The sequence below is a fragment of the Nasonia vitripennis genome, chromosome 5 (assembly GCF_009193385.2).
Source record: "Nasonia vitripennis strain AsymCx chromosome 5, Nvit_psr_1.1, whole genome shotgun sequence".
Lineage (NCBI taxonomy): Eukaryota > Metazoa > Arthropoda > Insecta > Hymenoptera > Pteromalidae > Nasonia > Nasonia vitripennis.
Window position 1 is genome coordinate 4,574,398 of NC_045761.1, and position 19,043 is coordinate 4,593,440.

Genomic DNA, 19,043 nt, shown 5'->3' on the forward strand with positions numbered 1-19,043 from the left:
TGCTCGAATTTAAATAAAACGCCATTCGCGCGCCCTGCAGAGAAAACGAAAATTATAACGCCGAGCGCTTTTTTCACGAATTTAAAAGGCTAAAGCGCGCCGCGGTCATTTACAATAGTCCACGCGAGAGCTGACGGAGCGCGGAATAGCGTAGAGGTATATGCATAGCAGTGGAGGAATAAAACGCTCGACGAAGTAAACAGTAATAAGCGTGCGCGGGTGCAATTCATTTTATTAACAAATGTAATCCATAGGCAAGTGGCTTTTATTAAAATTCGCTTCTCATATTTCATCTCGCGCGTTTTTCCCGCGCGCGCCGCGCTGCAGCTGTTTGTCGGAATTTCGGTCAGTGTTGTTGTTATGCGTTCGCGCGCTCGCTTGAGAGAGGGGAAAAAACGAGACCGGATAAGAAGTGCGCGTGGGCGGTAATGCAGTGCGTCGCACGGGAGGCGGAAGAAAGCTCTCGCAAGAAAAGAAGAGAGATAAGTGTGTATAGACACCGGGAAATGTTAAAGACGGTGGTAGACAAGAGATAGCTGAGCGTGCTTGCGGCTGTGGCGGAGGACTATTATTTATTGCGGCTGATTTATAGGCTCCGCAGGCAGTCCTCAGCAACGCCCTTTAGACCGTGCAGCCCGCTATGTTATTCCCTCTTTCTACCTAGCCCCGGCGTTCTCTCTGTCTCTCGTCTATATAATATGTCCTCCTCCTTCTCTGCTCCTTCGCGTATACGAGCTCAGCTTCGTCTCGCGGCTGTGCGCGCGGTGAAAGCGCGTCGAAATGCCGGAAACTCGAAGAAATTTAGAGGTTATCGCTCCGCGAAGCTGCGCTCTCTCTCTCTCTCTCTCTCTCTCTCTCTCTCGCTGGGATATGTATTATGCAGTATGAGCACCGATGCATGTACGCTCGCATACGCTCTACGCGGCGACGGAAAGATCGAGGAGAATGTGTATACCCGAACTATCTCTCTTCGCTTCTATACAGACGTATACGCGGAGCCACTTTGTTTTTGCGCTCGGGTTTTACAGTTTCCGCAGCTCTGGAAGACGCGCAGCTATGGTATTTAGCAAACTTCCGGGAAGCGCGCTTTTTAAGCATGATGAAAACGCGTTCGTCGAAGCGGCCTGTCCGATACATAATACGCGCTGCAAGCTTTCCGCGAAACTAGTTTATCGCGGCTGTACGTTATTCTATATAAAATTGTAATTCAAATATGTGATTTCGCGTGTACGCGATGATGCCGTAGCGACGAGGTAAAGAGTTATATGCTGCCTTGCGAATTCCCGGAATATTATGTATTCGTTATTAATACAAAGCGAACGAGTATTCAGTTATAAACGTGAAAGCTCCCGTATATGTGGCAGAGTATAGGTTACACGCATAAGCTGAATTCGATACACGTGTGCGCTAAATCGGGGCTAAGGGAAGCGTTTTTGTTTTGAAAACAATTGCGAGGTTGGCTTCGATAAACAGAGCGCTTTTGAGCTTCATTTAGCGGAATATTCGAATTTGATAAAGCTCTATATAATTTGAAATGTTTATTCCCAGTGTTGATTAAAGCCGTGTTGATCAAATCAAAAGCGCGACCTCCACGCGCGGTTGAATTTCCTTTTCTCGGTAATTTCGAAGATAATTTCGCGCAACATGAATATTTCTCCAGTTACGAATTTCGACCGAGTTTCCGTTCAAAATAAACATCGAGAGTTCAGCGAACGGTGCACTCGAACGATATCCTAATTATTCCACTGCGAATTAAATTTATTTGCGCGAACTTTCCACCTCCGATGCATCGTTGCCGCGCAAAGCGAATAGACATTCAATGTATTCCAGAAATAAATTCGCCGTGTCCGACAGCTATCGGACACGGCGTCATCGCGTTATTTCGACTCTTGGCTAAATCCGTTATTCAGAAATCGATGGAGAACAAAAAAAACCTTCCTTTCTCCTACAATATAGTGAAATTTTGAAAAGACCAACCCACACACGGGCCCGAAATAACAGCTGCACCGGTTTATTTCATTTTAAAACGGGGCCATTCCGCGAAAGCCCGAGAGCAGTTTGCCAAGCGAAATAGCCGACAAAAGAGCACCACGTAGAAGCGGCAGGCCTCACGATCCCTCTTGCAATTTCCCATTCTTCCTGCCTCGAATCGAATCTATTCCGCAGCAGCAGCGCGTATGTGTTTTATCACCAGCGTCGATTGAGATGCACCGAGCGTCACCGGCAGATTGTCGCATCGCAGTGTCTCCGCGTCTTTGTCGTGTCGTACTGCCGCAGCCTCGAGGGTCGCTCACGTATGGCCCGACGATCATTGACCACTTGCGCAGGGGCTCTTTTTACTAGCCTCTGACGAGGCGCTTGCAGCGCGACTGTATAGTCCGCAAGGGACGCGCTGCTCTTCTCTAGGGCTTCGCTCGCGACCGGATATGCAGCCCGCGCGCCTACTACTACTGCGCACGTTTCTTGGAATGGCTCAGTCCGAGCTGGCCTGGACAGGTGTGAAAAGGGACTGGAAGAGAGGGACGCGTTGGCAAATGCTGTATCGGCTTTCGCGAGCGGAGCCGGAGGGATGCGGCTTTACGAGGGACAGTTGCGGAATTTTGTGGCTCTTTTGCTGCGCTCGTTGTTTCCTGTGTTTGCAAAGTGTATTTTCTGGCACGCGATTTTTAAGTAAAGATATTTATGCCTCGATGAATAATAAGCGCGTATAGGATATCCTGCTGCGCCGGTGCGTGGAATCTTCGCGCCTGTTTATATTTCATACGCATTCAGACGAAGGAAACGTGCGAATCGAATCGTCGGCTGCAGCTGTCTCTTCGTTGTACTCTGGAGTTTTCCACGAGAACGTCGAGAATTTCGCCGAATACTTACATTTCGCAGCTCCACGATATGGCTGTATGGATTTTACGTATAGAGATTCTATTTCCAATCGGCGACGCAGTAAGGTGCCGGAAAATACGCTGATCGGAACTTAACGTTTCTTTCTTTACGCTACACTGCAGGTGTTATTCTCGGCGCAGTTTTTCTATTGTTCATTACTCGCGTCTATTTTTGCGTATCTTTGAGATATCGAGTTTCTGACGACTGTCGATGCATCGAACGGATTGTGGATGACGGGTTTGTACAATATTTCTCAGAGATATAGACTTTCCTTCTTGTGACTCTGAATTCTCGTAGCTCCAAATATTCACGAATTAGTTTAATCATTAAAACGGTGGCAGACTTCGCATTGCAGTATAAATACTTTTGATACTTTTGTTACTATACGAAATCAAGTTGCTACACACACATATCCGCACCCCAGAGAAAGATTCCTATATCTCCCCGAGCTCCACACTTATTTAACCCTTTATTTCTCGCTGGAAAAACAAATCTCTTTCTCGTCTGTCCAACTATCTGTCGCTCGCCAGCCCGGAATAATTGCGCTTTTTTCAATTACGTCGAAAATTCCACGGGCTCTGCAACGGACACGGATCGTCGCGTCGCTCGCGCCTCGTTATATTTGCAATGCAAAGCTCTCTTAACTGCTCGCTTATATACATACATACAGGGCTCGAGCCCTGCGCTAATGGAAAAGCATCGCGAGAAATTATAAATCAATCAGACTCGTCAAAGGCACTGCGCGCAGCGTGTTGTCGTTTTATTATTTGATTCGATATCGATGCCGCGCCTGTAGCGCGCGCCCGGCTTTGTTTTCACTCGATTCTTCCGCCCCCGCCGGCAGCTCTCCAGAGATTTCCGGGAAATTTTGATTCGCGAGCTTTGCGATCGCCATCGGCGTAATGTGTACGAGTTGTTATTAATTTGCACTTTTAAACACAGAACGCGCAGTGCGCGCTATATCGACGAATTTTCGTGCATTACGCGAGCGGAATTTCACGGAAAATTTCACGCGACCTTATTAATTTGCGACGCGCGCATGTATACTTTAATCAAGCAGTCAACTGCGAGTCAAGCTTTCGCTTTAAAATTTCCAACGAAAGCGACTCCACGCTCGCGACTGCATAAATTGAATTTGCCGCGCGCCAGTCTGCGTCTAACGAGCTATGCGCCCGAAATTTTCTTTGATTCGTCGTGCCGCAATTATGTACGACTAAACGGGAAAATAAGGGGAGGAATCCAACTATAATATGAGCTTTACAACAGGTACCTTTGTATCGCCGACGCTACAATGCCACACCCTCGGCATTCTCGGAGCGAACTAATATGTACCAGATTTTTTCGGCTATAATGCGGCGACAAAGTGCGCCACGGCTCTATAAACGTCGGTGTAATATACAAGTGTGGCTGTGTGTGCGTAATGTACAGCAGCACACGGCCTCCCGTTAACAAATCAGCCGGTTAATGGTCGTCGGTCCCGAATGCTGAAAGGGGGAGCCGAGGAAATTCGAGGGGTGCTCAAAGGCACTCGAGGGCGGCACTCGGATCTATATAAACAGCCGCGCATAGCAGAAAAAGAAAATGTATATCTATACGAGCGTAATTCGAAGGGGGGAAAAAGAGTATATAGTATAACGGCACAAAGAGGCTCGGATAGCTGATATAATAAATGAAATCGCGTTAGCTCTCGTCGGGGCTGGTGTATACGCAGCGAGGAGAAAGAAAATCATGCGGATAATAAGATCGTGATAAATGGACGAAGAGAAATGGGAGATTAATGGGCGAGTGGGAATCGCTTCGGGAGGGAGAGCGACATGGCGGTGAGTATAGTTTGTACATTGAATTCTGATGATGTATCCGGAAAAACTGATATTGTACAACTAATGGGTGTCAGCTTTCGCAAAGGCGTTGGGTCGGCGTCACTTGTGCCCAGACAACCTCCTCCCTCCCCCTCTCGCTCTCGTTTATAACGAGTTATTCGCCAAGTTTATCGTATACACCGGAGTAGAGGGAGCCTATACGCGTACAAGACGTCGCTACTGCGCGCGTCTAATAAACTCGTTGCTAATATTACCCCCAGCACACTCGCGCTCGCGCGGGAGCCCGCCTAGCTAGATTGCAAAATTAATAAAGCGAGAAGCGAATGATGCGCGCTAGACTAATAAATAGCCAAAGTTTAGCCGAGTGTCTTAATAATGTGCTCGAGTGGCCCCGACTATGATCCCCTACATCGAGTTGTATGAGCGAAGAAGGGACGGATATATAGATATACATATAGAGGGGAGATCGCGCGGAGCGATACAGAATGTTTGCTTCGTTAATGACACTTGATGCGTGTTTACACAGGGTGGTCGGATAGTCGCTCGTTTGATCGCACAATATTATACGAGCTCGTCGTAATAATTATACGAGTCGTACCGCGAAAGGTACATGACAGGGCTGTACATACGTCCGCCGAAGTCACCTCCGACAAACTCGGCCCTTCGCGGGTGTTAGGACACCAGCACAACTGCACCATACCTTCGGAAAATTTCGAGCAAAGGCACGATTATCCCTGCGGGGATCGGCACCGAAATAGGTCAGTGTATACATCCCGAGCGCGATAAAACCGTGTAGCTCGCGTCTGTGCGTGGGTGTGAGAGAGAGGGTCGGCCTCTTGTCATTGTCAAAATAGAAATCCGGGGCTCCGTATCCCCGACACTCGTAAAAATCTTGTCCAACGACCGGAGCAATAAAGAGACGCCCGCGTCTATTTATTCCTTCCGTTTTATCTGCTCGCCTTCTGCTGCCGCTGTAACGGCTCTCTCTTGTGCTCCCGCGCGCGCTTATCGGCGCTATTTTTGCTCTCTTCATCATTTATTTTCTCTCGTTCGGGAAAAGCACAGGTATACTATATGGACACAGAGACGTGGGTGTGGAAACGAATCATTCTATTCATCGATTCTCTTTTCTTCCTTTGGCATCGGGATCGAGAATAATGGGAGCTTATTGTTCGTTTTCTAATTCCGTTTCGAGCATTTTTCGAAAAAGCACAAAAAGACGTCCAACAATCCATCCCGACGAAAATAAAGAATCTCCTTCTTTTTTCAGCCAAATGATTCCAGCACAGCTTTTGTGAGCGTATCGTAAAAAGCATTACGCGCGCAATCCTCGGCCGCGGGCTCCTTTCCAGGTAAAAGGCGCGCACCGGCGGGCTGCACGTATTACTCACTAAATGGGCCTTTATTCCCATCCCCGGCGTTCGGCCGCGGGCGGTTTCTTAATTATTTTATGGACAATCTGCCGGCTCTCTCTCTCTCTCTCTCTCTCTCTCTCTCTCTCTCTCGCGCGCGCTCGACGCCGGCGGGAGTTTTCAGCGGACCGCAGCTGCAGGTTTAACGGCCGGCACGCAGAGGCGACAGTCCTTCGCGCTAACGATGAGTTAGTGTTATACTGGAAGGCGCGCGCCAAAACGTACACAACGATCGGTGCGCGGCGCCTTTTATCTCGGGGAAATCCGCCTCACGAGAGCCAAACGAGATTGCGGAATAATAAATTTATTATCGAGCTTTGTTGAGCTCGCACCGGCCTCGTTAGATCAAGCTAATCTGTGAGCGACTTCTTTCCGACTCCTCCGCGCGACACGCGCGTGAATCGAAACGAGTCGAGATTTAACGAGGCATAAGGAAATTTGTTAGCTCGCCACTCTAGAGAAAAACAAAGGTTAGATCAAATATGTATTCCCGCTGCTCGCGCGCGGCTCTGAAATTTCACTTTGAGCACATACGCTTATGAAAATCGAGTCCCCCGCGTCGGGCGAGCTTAGCGGGCAAAATTTATGCGCGACGCATAATCCCTTTAAATATCAAAATGCTGCATATTCGTCCCACCACGCGTACCTCTGTCTGTGTATACGTGTGTAATATCACACACGACAATGCGTCGCTCATGTAATCGTATTCAGGCGTCGCGCGTCAAAGGGCCCTGCATCACCCTTTGCGGCCTTGTAACGTGGAGCAAACGGCGGCGCGCATGGCCGACAACAAGAAATAGTCGAAACCGCGTATATTCCTTTGTCCGCTGTCGCAGCTCGTTCTCTCCGCCTGTATATCCAGGACACACGTATATATATATATATATATATATATATATATATATATATATATATATATGTGTGTGTGTATACGTGTTCTTCCGATGAAGCGAATACGCGCGGAAACGTACACACACCTACACATCCTGCAGCGCTGTGCGGCTGTATTTCTGACGCTCGCGCGATAGTGGCGAACCTGTGCTCTGCTGTATATACATATACATAGAGAGTGAGAGAGAGAGAGAGAGAGAGAGAGAGAGAAAGAGGCGCACCGGTGCAGTAGCCATATACACGACGAGCTGGAATGGAGAAGAGCGAGCGAGAAAGCGCCTCTGGGCGGCGTAAGCTGTCCCTGCTACGAATCGATTTCCCGTCAATAGCAGCAGCCCGGATTTGGATGATAAGCTATCAGAGCGTGATCCTTCATAACCCCCTTCGCTACCCCTCTCTCTCTCTCTCACTTTCTCTCTCTCTCTCTCTCTCTCTCTCTCTCTCTCTCTCTCTCTTAGCTTTCCTGCCTCCGGCGACTCTCGTATTATAGTCCTTGCCTTCTGCGGCAGCTTTATAGGTATACCTACGCGTGTGTGCAGCTATGCCCCCGCGAAAAGCGAGAGAGAAAGAGAGGTGTCGGGCAACACTTTTATTGCTTCGTTAACGCGATTGGCTGCGAGCCTTATTTTTACGGCAGCTTTTTTCGCGCTCTGGAAGAGTTACGGAATCTTTGGTCGGGAAACCGATACGCGGCGAGCACTGTTATTTTTCACTTTTTATCCGATACGTTACAATATACGCGACTGCCGATTTTATGAACGCTGTTATTTTCCTCCTTGAGCAGCGTTGTCGCGATGCAATTTGCAATTTGCGGCTCGTTCGTTTAGCGCAAAAAAAGCTCATATTGCGAAAGTCCATCAGATTCAATATCGGACCTGTCACTCTCTCTCTCTCTCTCTCGCGCATTTTATAATTTTTTAATCCCCCTGTCGCTGGCATCTTGTTTCCGCGCCTCAGCGCTCCAGAATACACGCTCCTTTATTCATTAATTCAAGCTGCTCGCGCGGCTCGAGCTTTCTTGTATATTCTCAACTTTTGTTGCCTTTCGCGGAAGCTGCGCTTGTATTAACCGATTTTATTTCGCCTCTGAAAACTGTGTAATGCGCTTTGTAATTTAACGAAAAATCCTTTGCAGCGCGCCGCTTTATCTTCGATCCGACGAGCTGTAGAGTAGCAAGCGCGCTCGGCTTTTTCGCAATTTCGCTCGCTCGATGTCGGGAGCTTTGCTCCAGTTAGGTAGTTTCGTATCGACGAGCCGCGCACTTTTTACGCCAGCTCTTACGGCCTTTTTACGCGTTATTCACTTCGATTTCTCTCTCTCTCCACTGACACTTTAACTCGAGACTCGCTGCCCGGGGGGCGCTTTCGCAGCCGTGATTTCCGCGTTTGATAACTTCCAGTCCATTAGACGGGAAATTGCCGGAGATACGTAAACATCGGGCCGATGGTATAAATTAACCTTTAAATACACACACACACACACGCTTCGAGTAGTACCAGACGCGTTCGTACTCTTTTCACGTGATGAATTCACGCGGCTCTTTCGCGTCGACTCAATCAAGTTAAGAAACTCGCCATTCAGCGTTTATACTTTTCCAACGAGAGAAAACAAAAACACGAATCCACCGAAAACGTGGAATCAGCGCACAACATTAACGCAACAAACACACACACACACACACAAGGATAAGCAAAGAACCAGCGCCTTTCGAGCGACTGCAGTCTAGCCCCGTTTTGATATTCAGCCAGACATCTGAAATGGCACTTGCTTTATATTCCACGACTCCCGTTGCTATATACGCAGCAGCGCAGTAAGCTCAACTCGGCTTCAAGAACCATTAGCGAATGCGCCACGCGCAAGCTCTCTCGCTCGCTCGCGACGCACAGCCTCGAAATTGAGAGACTGTCGCTTTTTAACGATCATCGCTCGCCGATTTAATTAGTTTACTTATCTTAATTGGCTAGCTCACCTCCCGCGGGGGATAGCTGGGAGCGCAGTTACAGTGCGCATAATCTATAATTAAGATAAGAAACATCGCGGATCCTATCTGCGAGAGCGGCAGTTCGAGCGCGAAATCGCTCGAGCTTTTTCAGCATGACGCGGAATTTTTTCTCAATAACCCGCGCGAATGTCTCTTCTCCAGAGCGGATGTAATCGCGCGATTGGAATCATCGGTGTACGGTGATTATCAGGGAGGGAAAATCGTCTCGTATGACAGCTACGGACTTATTATGTTATTTCCAATTTTTACCAAACACCGCAATGCAGAGCTGGACACGAATGCGCATAACGACTCGACGGTTCTCTGTACTCCGGGCTTTTTTCGAGCGTTGTTTTATCAAGTTATATAGCTTGATAACAGGCTACGCGCGGAATCACAAAGCGCGAGCGGAATGGCCCAAAGGGAGCTTTTACGCCATTGTAGTTTCGTCCAGCGCGATTAAAACTGAGTTCAAGGGGTGTATATTTTCCGTTCTCCGGTGCGAGTTTCCAACTTTTTCACACGTGTTAGCGTTACTCAATTAAACAGAGGAGAAAATCAAAATCAATGCATTCGGTTAATGATTCACAAAGTGAAAAAAGACAAAAATACCAGCGCAAGCGTTTAGGGGCGTAAGCCGCAAAACTACATCTGCGAGAGCCGATACGTACAGCGAGCGATTTTCCCCTAAATTGCGCATAACAAGCTGGAATTCTTCAGAACTATCCGGCCACCGAGTCCTTGAAACAAGCTCGCCCATCCGCTTCCCATTGTACTATGCGGGTTGTTTTGAAAACTGCTATTCCTCGCTCATACGTACAGCGCATACTTTGCCGCTCGCGGTGCGTAGGAGCGCGTCAAAGTTTTCTCAAAATTCGCGTCTTCGTCAACTTTATCCAATACCAGTATACATCCACGCGTACATTCCTACGTACATACACGTGTTCGCAGGGAGCCGTTGCGTATAGCCTGAGGGGAGATATTCCATTCGCGCAGTTAGAAAGAGAGAGAGAGAGAGAGAGAGAGAGAGAGCCGCGCGTCGTCGAGCTTATCAGAACTCGGCCACGGCCGCATAGTCTGCCACCTATACATTCTTTCGCGAGGGATTGATTTGCGAGACGCAGGAATTTTAAGAGAAAAGAGCACACAACTCTGCGAGAGAACAACTTGGCCAATTGAAATTCCGCGAATAGCACGTGAAGTTTCGACCGTTCTCGCTCTTATTCTTTTTTCCCGCGCGTGGGCTGCCACTGCTATGCTCTTCACTTTCTTTCAATCAGAGTTTTCGAAAGTCGAGACAGCCCGGCCCCTCTTCGCGCTCGGAGAGAATAGCGACGATGGTCCATAATGGTGATTGGTGTGTGTCTGTCCTCTCATCGTAGCGTTAAAGTATAACAAAAGTCAGGGAGGGGAAGAAGCTGTCGGAAAGTTTTGAGGGCGAATAATGGCACGACGCATCGAACGCGCGATTCTTCGCTATATTTGGCATAAACGTAACGAGGCTGAATGATCTACCAGAGTGAGAGATGAGGTGCAAAGTGTGCCATTGTGAGAGAAGAGGGGAAAAAGTGTGGATTTGCTTGAATAACATGATCTTACCACCACCACTGCTCGCGTCAGCTTGTGAATTGTCAAGCGCCTGGATCTCCAGCTTTCGCAACAGCTTCGTCGTGTCACCGGCGGTTATTGCGGTAGCGGTAGTGGTAGCCCTTCCTGCACAACAAACACCACATACCGCGTCCATCAACTAAGCATAGACACATACTCGCCCGCCAAAAAGCTCGTGCGAATTTTTCGTTATATATTGTTGTTGGTGAATCGTGCCGGAATTGTTACATGGAAAATCGTTCAGGTAAGTCATACAAGAAATAACAACAATATCGTGTATGATAAAAGTGCACTTTCAGCGTCGCATATCGTTCGCATAAATAAGATAACGTTCGACTTGTTTATAGCGAGCAAAGATTTATGCTATCGTATAATATGTAATAAGTGTCGAAATGCGTTGGAGAAGTTTGATGCGATTTTTATGGTGATTTTCGTGATAACATTCTTTACGTCCACAACGGTATAACCTCGCGCCTTTTCTCCACCAAATAGTTTTCCGTTATATCTCGCGCTGCTGTGTGCTGACTCGCATTAATCATAGACGCGCGCGTATGTGCAGCCCCGAACAAGTCGTCCATCCCGTTTCGACAAATCATTGATTTTTCCAAAGTGCTTTGTTTTCGAACTATGGACCCGAAGCATTCACGCGGAATTACTATGACGAAAAATGCACTTCCAGTAGCATATGACTTCTGAAATATTTTCCATCACATTCACCACTGCCGCCACTGTGCGAATCATCATTTTTATATTCGGCTAAAACTGACGTAATCATTTTGCGCCAAAGTAATGAAATTGCTTTTCTCGCGACAGCGTACCTTTGTATTGAATTTACAAATGTGCTCTCGTAGGATTAATTCACGAGAGAGAAATTTAATCCAGTTTTCCATCGTGATTGAGTGAAATTAAATCGAATTGGTCCGAACAATTTTAAATTAAAACTGATAATATTTCTCGAAATTTTAATATCACAGTTGATCAAAGGCTGAAAATTTGATAAAATTTAAGGGGTCAATCCTGGGTTAAATCCTACAAAAAAACAAAAAGATATTCTTCTTACCAATCCGGGCTTAAAATGTACCTTAAACATGTCCACTCGGACCAATTGAGAGACATTTCTAAAAAATATAAATCAAATACTGCTAGCAACAAATTTTGTTGCTAGGAATGTGTAATTGATATTTTTAGATAACAAAATTTGTTGCTAGCAGTATTTGATTTATATTTTTTAGAAATGTCTCTCGATCGGTCCGAGGGGACATGTTTAAGGTACATTTTAAGCCCGGATAGAGTAAAGAAGACGGTCCGGATCTTTCAAAAAGCCGTGGCAAGTGACTGAAAACACTTATTTATATAGTGAAATGTCATGAATTTAGGTCAATGATTTTACAAGGTATATACATGTTTATTTTTCGATAAAAATGGTGTATATTTTATATATTTTCAATAGAATATTTTTTTCAAATAACATCAAATCAACAATTTTTTGGTAAGAAGAATATCTTTTTGTTTTTTTTGCAGGATTTAACCCAGGCTTGACCCCTTAACACGTTCTTCGAACGAAACCCAATTTAGTAAAAATAATTCTCCCTAATATTTATGACTGGTAATTGCAATGTTCACTTAATTTTGCAAAATTTCTGCGTTTCTCGGATTTTCTCAGCTCTGGAAGTGTATGTAGCGAAAATCAATGGAAAAAGCTAAGTATACCAGCGGCCTACTGAATATCCTCGAACCGATTGTATCAACTATAGTCTCAACCTAATTCTCGAAGTGAACTCTGCAATTGAAACGAGCTTTGACGAAACATAATTTACTTGTGATTAGAAAATTACTATTTTATTGAATTAAAAGCACCACTTGAACTATTGCAGAGCGCGCGAGCCAAATTAATCAACCATGAAAAAAAATACACGAAAATTGTGAATATTGATGTAAAAGTATCATGCATATGCGGTGGTATTTTCGTGTTACAAATGATGATTGTAAGATGTGATTACAACGTGTGTACATTACGATGTAAACATACACTTCACCCGCTTATCAACAAGCCAATAACCATTAATTTGCAAGAAGTAATTATTTACTTTCCAGACTAACCTGATGGATAATGGACGAGTTTTTTCGTCGCGTTGTAGTTCACGCTCGGTATCCCGAGTACACAGTTGATAACCGCCGAGTCTGGAAGATCCTGATCTTCGAGAGCGAGGTACGAATCGATATTGTAATGACCATCCGGCGTTTCCGTGATAATGGGCCTCGACGACTGCATATCGGGAAAGCCTCTGCAAATAAAACAACGGATGTGTACATCGTCACTTTCTGAAAATTCATACGCATACAATAGCGCGCCTGCAGTAGGAACGGCATAGCGTTATCTCGCTCGTTCTCACAAGATCTCTCGGAATATGTTTAGCCGACGACCGAATCGACTTCGGCGGAAGTGAGGAATTCTGCGAAGCGTTTGGCGAACGAGCTCGCAAACTTTTTGGTAAAACAAATCGAAGGTACACATTCGTTTTTCAGAAAATTTTCAAACTAATTTCATAGAATCCCTCATACATCGCGAAGCTCGGAAGACGCACAAGTTCGGGGAGCAAGAAGCTCTCGAACTTCTCGAGCTTTGGCATCGACAAACGCGGACAAGCCCGGACAGCCTGGTGTTTGAAGCAAACAACCTGTGGCAAATTAGGTTCTTCCGCGCGTACGCGGTTTAATGGCGGATTACTCAAAGAGGTCATGCGTATGTGAGGAGGCGGTATAACAGGTAGCACGCGAGGGCCGCCGAGGCTCGAATTTGCAAGTTCGCGGGATGCCCGTGTGTTTGGATACTCGGAAAGCCCGCTCGGCTGAACTCGAAGTTGGCCGGCGTCTCGGGCCCCGAAACTCGCGCGCGGCCGAACCCTTCTAACGTGATTTTCCGACGACGCAGCTGCCTTCGCTGTGTGTGTACACCTCCGAAAACTTGATACGCTCACTCGATGCGCGGAGGCGAAAATGAAATTTTCGCGTATAATTGCAGCACGAGGTAATTGCGCGACGAGAGAGACGAGAAAAAGATTGACATTAAGCGCGCGTCACAGCATCAGTGCAGAGAGCGCACTCGGCGATTGCAATTATCTCCGCGTATGTACACGTCGATCCCGTCGCGAGCTGCAGCAGCACGATCGAGGCAAACAAGCACTTCCTCCTCTCGCTCTCGTTCTCGCGTGCAGTTGGCGTATACTCACTCGACTGTGATATCGAGGGTCGGCTTAGGATACAGCCCCACGGCGCCACACGTCACTTCCACGCCATCATTCGTCTTCTTCGAGCGCAATTTGAACTCGTTCTCCTGGCCGGTTGCTGCAATAAAAAGTCATCTCCAATTACCAAGGCTGATGGTATAATCTCGATCCGGATCGATACAGAGCTATATACACACGCTGCGTCTGAAGTTGCGCGCTGTGTAATGCGATTATCTTTTTTCGCTGAATTGAAAACGACTAGACCGAAAAGTTTGCAGCTGCACAGAGAGCGACTCGCAAAAAACATACAACTCGCAGTATTGAAAGCAGAGCGCGTGTATTGTAAAAACTTTCCAGTAACAAACTTTCAATTATACGCGCCTCGCGCTCGCGAGAGAGAGAGAGAGAGAGAGAGAGAGAGAGAGAGAGAGGCAAGGGGAAACTTGTGCAGAGGAAAAAAAGACGCGGCTCATCTCGACACTGCGCGAGCGCGCGTTTAGCGCTACAACTTTCGCCGCAAATTCCGCAGGCTCCAAGTCGATAGCTCGGCGCCGCGCGCGAGCCTGGCATATCTGCGCGTGTAAACTTTACGCGTCAAATAAGCAGTTTTCGAACTCTTTTATCCGGAATATACGGCGCTCGCTCGCGGTTAGCCTATTTTTTGCTCCTCGTCAATCTGCAAAACTCGATTTTTACCGCAGCGTAACGTGTATACGTACACGCGTGCATGCTTCGCTCCTCTAAAATTGAACAATTTAAAGTCGGCGCGATGCCGGGGACGACGCGCACGTCCCGTCGTTCGCTCAAGAGAGAAAAGAGCTCGCGGGAAACTATTCAGGGCGCTTGACTCCCCTCGTCATCGTCCTGTCTCTCTTCCCGGCCGGGAACACGGGGAGGGAATTCATTTACCGACGAGCGAATGCCCTCCTTCTCTCCCTCGCTCTACCTTCTTTACACGCCGCCAGTGCGCGGGGGCGAGAAAAAGAGAAGAGCCTCGCGCGACGAGCGAATATTTTTACGCGTTTTATGGTCTTTTTTCGACCGCAGCAGCAACAGCAGCAGCCTCCTCTCTTTTTGCTCGACTCGTCCGGTCGTTTACGCTTTTTTTTCCTCGCTCCTCTCCGACCGCACGGCTGCGCCGGCGTGTGATCAACAGACAGTATCATTATACGCTCCTTTTTCTTTCCTTTCTACCCCGGCCTTCTCCTCTTTCTCGCGCGCGCGCGAATTTTTCTCCTCTAGTCGAGATTCGCACTTTTCGGACGGCTACGCTTTTTCTCTCTCTCTCTCTCTCTCTTCGCTCTGATGCCGGTTACGAGGAGACAGCCGCCGAGCATTAGGTGATGAGAATAAGTCTAGTCATTCGCTCGCGACACTTTGTCTTTTTCCGCGGCGGCTCCTGCGAAACGCTGCAAGAGAGAGAGAGAGAGAGAGAGAGAGAGAGAGAGAGACGAATGGACGCTTGTTAACGTCGGTGTACTGTGCGCATTTTCGAAAAGGGAAAAAAGAAGAAACGGAAAATAAAACACAGCCTGCCTTCACTTTTCATTTGCGCGATAACTAAGCGCCGCGGCTTCGTAAATATTCCCGCTGGAAAAATTCGTTCCCGCGATGCTCGACGCGGGGAAAATGAACGGCGCTAGGTATTTGCTTGAAGTACAAATTAAACGCGCTATAGCTTCCGCCGAGTGAAGTTGAGTTACGGCTGCGAAGTCGTATATAGATCAGCGAAAGCGATGATTGTGAACTAATTAAAACTTCTTTGAAATCGGGGGAAATATTTCGATTTTTTGGCGCGCGACTCATTGCGAATTCCGCTAGATATTAATTAGGCGAGTCGAGAAGCCTTGAGATCGAGAGAAATACAGATATAACAGAATTACTTCGATTTCGCTTTTTTTCAGAATTTCATCGAACTTTTATCTATATGCACTGCATTGTCAGGCTTCCGAAAAAGCTTACATTTTATCGTTCCCATTAACTGCCAATTATACCAGTATACCGCGCGTCTCCAGTTTCGCGATATTAATTAAGCCAAATGTCTCCGGCACCGGATAACGTCCCCTCAAGCACGTGCCTCCGTGCACACCGACGTATCTCTCTCTCTCTCTCTCTCTCTCTCTCTCTCTCTCTCTCTCTCTCTCTCTCTCTCTCTCTCTCTCGCAGCGCGAGACATCCGCGCGGGAGCGCGTATTTCAAAGTTAACGCAAGCTCGGCTAACTGCATCGCGTATACACACGATTACACGCTAATTACGCGCGTGCATCGAGTCGGCCACTTTTACAAATTACTCATAAAAACAGGCGCGACATCCAACGCCCTTGTGTAAACAGAGAAATTACAAGAAGAGGGAGAGAGACGATCAGAAACTGCGCCAGCGCGTCCCATACAATTGTCGCGCGCGTTTACGCCGAATGAATGAAATCGGAATGTATCGGCGGGAGTGTATGGCGCAGCGGCTGTTCCGCGGCAGTGCGTAAACTTTCCCGGAATATACAACTTCCGCGTGCTTTCCCGACTGTGTGTATGTGTGTACGTGTGCGTTTGTGTGTGTGTATACGATGGCTAAGTGTATACACGGCAGTTTGCGGTGCAGCAGCAGCAGCAGTAGCTCCGTTGCGCGCTTAGCAAGTTCCATTTCCCTGAACGAGGTAAATATACTTGCTCACCGACGCGCTTCTATGCAGATTACGTGTGTACACACGGACGAGTATATTTTTGGACGTTTCGACGCTTGGCCCGAGCTTATATACGCGGCTGAATTTTTACCTCGCTGCGCTCCTGCTCCGAATTTTCCGAGAGCTTGTATGTATGCGAAATTTTTTTTTAGCTATACTGATTATACGAAGTAATTTGAAACGCGCGGAATTCATCAGAAGCGTAACTCTCCAAGATTGGCATATAGGAAAACGAAGGACAAAAAGCGTTTCCATCATGTAAAAGTCCCCGGTTGCAACAGTTCGTTTCAATCTCGCGATGCGCCGACTTCGCTCTCGCCAAATTGTTTTTTCTAATTACATCTAGTTCGCTCGCGCAACTGATAACGTTTCCTCTCCCCCGCGTGAGTATGAACGCAATATCAGCTCTTCTCTCTCGCGGCGGTGTATGTGAAGCGAAAAGTAACGCGAAATACAGCGAGCCAGAAAGAGAGAGAGAGAGAGAGAGAGAGAGAGAGAGAGAGAGAGAGAGAGAGAGAGAGAGAACGAGGCATAAATAAAACAGCAATATTAATGGATAGAGTCGTGCACGCGCGCGGGCCCTCGGGCTTGCAACGCCGCCTAAGCACTAGCCTGAGCTTCTTTCATTCCATTCTATTATTGTGCCTCCACGCTCGACTTTTATTTCAGATGGCGGCGGAGTGACTCGCCTGCAGAGAGGGAATGAGAACGAAAAGGTCAGGGTGGCGGGCGAGTGTGTGTGTGTATGTGTGTCAGAGGGAGAGCTTGCAGTACAAAAGAGTGGGAACAGAGGCTGCGCGGATTCACTGGGACGAAAGAGTTGTATCTTCGAATCGACGGTGCGGATTACAACTTTCTTTCGAAAATCAATGCCAACCTCGACGTGCGTGAAACGACGCGACGTAAACTCGAGAGAGCTTGCGAATATTTGCTCGAGCCGCGCGCGCAGCTATAAGTACATAATTGGCTAATTAATCTTGCGGCTGCCTTTCGTGCGCACCGCCGCCACGGCCTATCCGTTAGCTTTCGCGGAATTTTCGAGATATTTACGCTTTTAACCTTTCGCGCATGTGACTTTTTCCGTCGAAAATACAGCGTACAACGAACACAAGAGAATCGTCCCTCGCGTATATTCCGAGCACAGCGTACACGCGTGTATTGCGGCTTCATTAGCAATCGAAGTACATTCGCGAGGCAAAATACCGGGGGAGAACGCGACAACGTGGGCCGAGCTGTTGCGCGCATCGACGCGGCGCGTAATTATTTTATCCGTTTGCCGGCCATTTGCCGGGCCTTTCAATATGCACGCACGAGCGAGGGGAGTTCGACGACTGCTTAACGATTCAGCCCGTCGTTATCGCGTGCTCTGCCTCTTTATTTCTCTCGCGTGATTATCGCTCATTGTCGCGGCGACCTGTACGTGCGCGAGCGCGTGCGTTTGATTTTCGGCTTTATCGGGTACAATAATAATACTCACAGTAGACGGTCATGGGTCGCGTCGTGGAGACCTCGTCTTGGAAAGTCGATATCTGGCAGGTGTAGTTGCCGGTTAGGTCGATGTCTGGCCGCATAAGCTTCATGGCCCGATACATCGTGTTGGGATCGTTGCTGGCCTTGTACTGGAGATCGATGTACTTGGAGATCGGGTCTGGGGCCCCGGGGACCTTATCGTAAATCCATTGATACACGAGATAGTAACCGTTCAGGTACCACTTGACCACGAGGCCCATCGGCGAGGTGTTCTCCAGATCGTAATCGCAGTCCAGGATCACGTACTCCTCGCCCACCCGCACAGACGTCGGTATGTCCACCTTCTTGATCACCAGCTGCAACGAGGCTGTTAACAGAAGCGCAATGATTTCGGTTAAACTCGCCATATCGGGAGAGAGGAATGCCAGCTTGGGAACTTTGTTGAACCTTAACGCGTGCTGACACACAGCCGAGTTTTATGTAATAATTCTTCGGCACACATTAACGCTCGTGTTTACGAAACCAGCGAATCCCACTTCTTTCGACTTATCAAGATTTAACGGGCCGAACGCGTGAGCTTTGTTCGCGCGGAAAGCGGCTTCTAAGAATAGGTCACTCGACTCGCGACGGCTGCATAGCGCACTTTGTCGAGGAACTCATTTCATTTCGCGGGAGCAGCGACTCGCGGCCAAGAGCGCGGAAAACGTCTTAATCGCCATTACGCTCGAGGGGCATACAAACTTGCTGAATTTATCGTTCCCATAATACACAAGCCTCGCACACTCGGCCAGAAAGGAGCGAGCAGGGACACGAGCATACACGAATAAATTACTCGCCGACGTCTCAACTCTTGGCGTTTTCGAACAAGGAAATTCAATAAAAGTTAAGAGCCCTCGCGCTCCACCGCCGCCGCCGCGTTCGCCAACTTTCCCTTCCATTAAACACTTTCCAAGAGCAGCCGCGCTCGCGCGTATTTGCAAACAGTTCGGCGATTCTTCTCTCTTGCACCACCTCGCCGAGTAATGACAATTCGATTACCCGCGCCGGCGACGGCTCGTTTTAACGCCCTTCCGCT

At 47.8% G+C, this 19,043-nt stretch overlaps 1 protein-coding gene across 2 annotated transcripts in view; it reads right to left on the bottom strand.

The window, feature by feature from the left end:
• The window catches only part of LOC100679306, a 59,120-nt gene that overhangs the window by 10,750 nt on the left and 29,327 nt on the right, over nucleotides 1-19,043 (bottom strand). Inside the window, exons 2-5 of one of the 2 annotated variants that reach the window (XM_003426968.5) lie at nucleotides 17,976-18,335; nucleotides 13,824-13,938; nucleotides 12,694-12,878; nucleotides 10,585-10,698 (exon numbers count right to left, since the gene is read on the bottom strand). In XM_003426968.5, the coding sequence (XP_003427016.1) occupies nucleotides 10,585-10,698; nucleotides 12,694-12,878; nucleotides 13,824-13,938; nucleotides 17,976-18,335 (774 nt within the window). The remainder of the gene's footprint in view (nucleotides 1-10,584; nucleotides 10,699-12,693; nucleotides 12,879-13,823; nucleotides 13,939-17,975; nucleotides 18,336-19,043) is intronic. The other variant, XM_003426969.5, reaches the window with a different exon arrangement.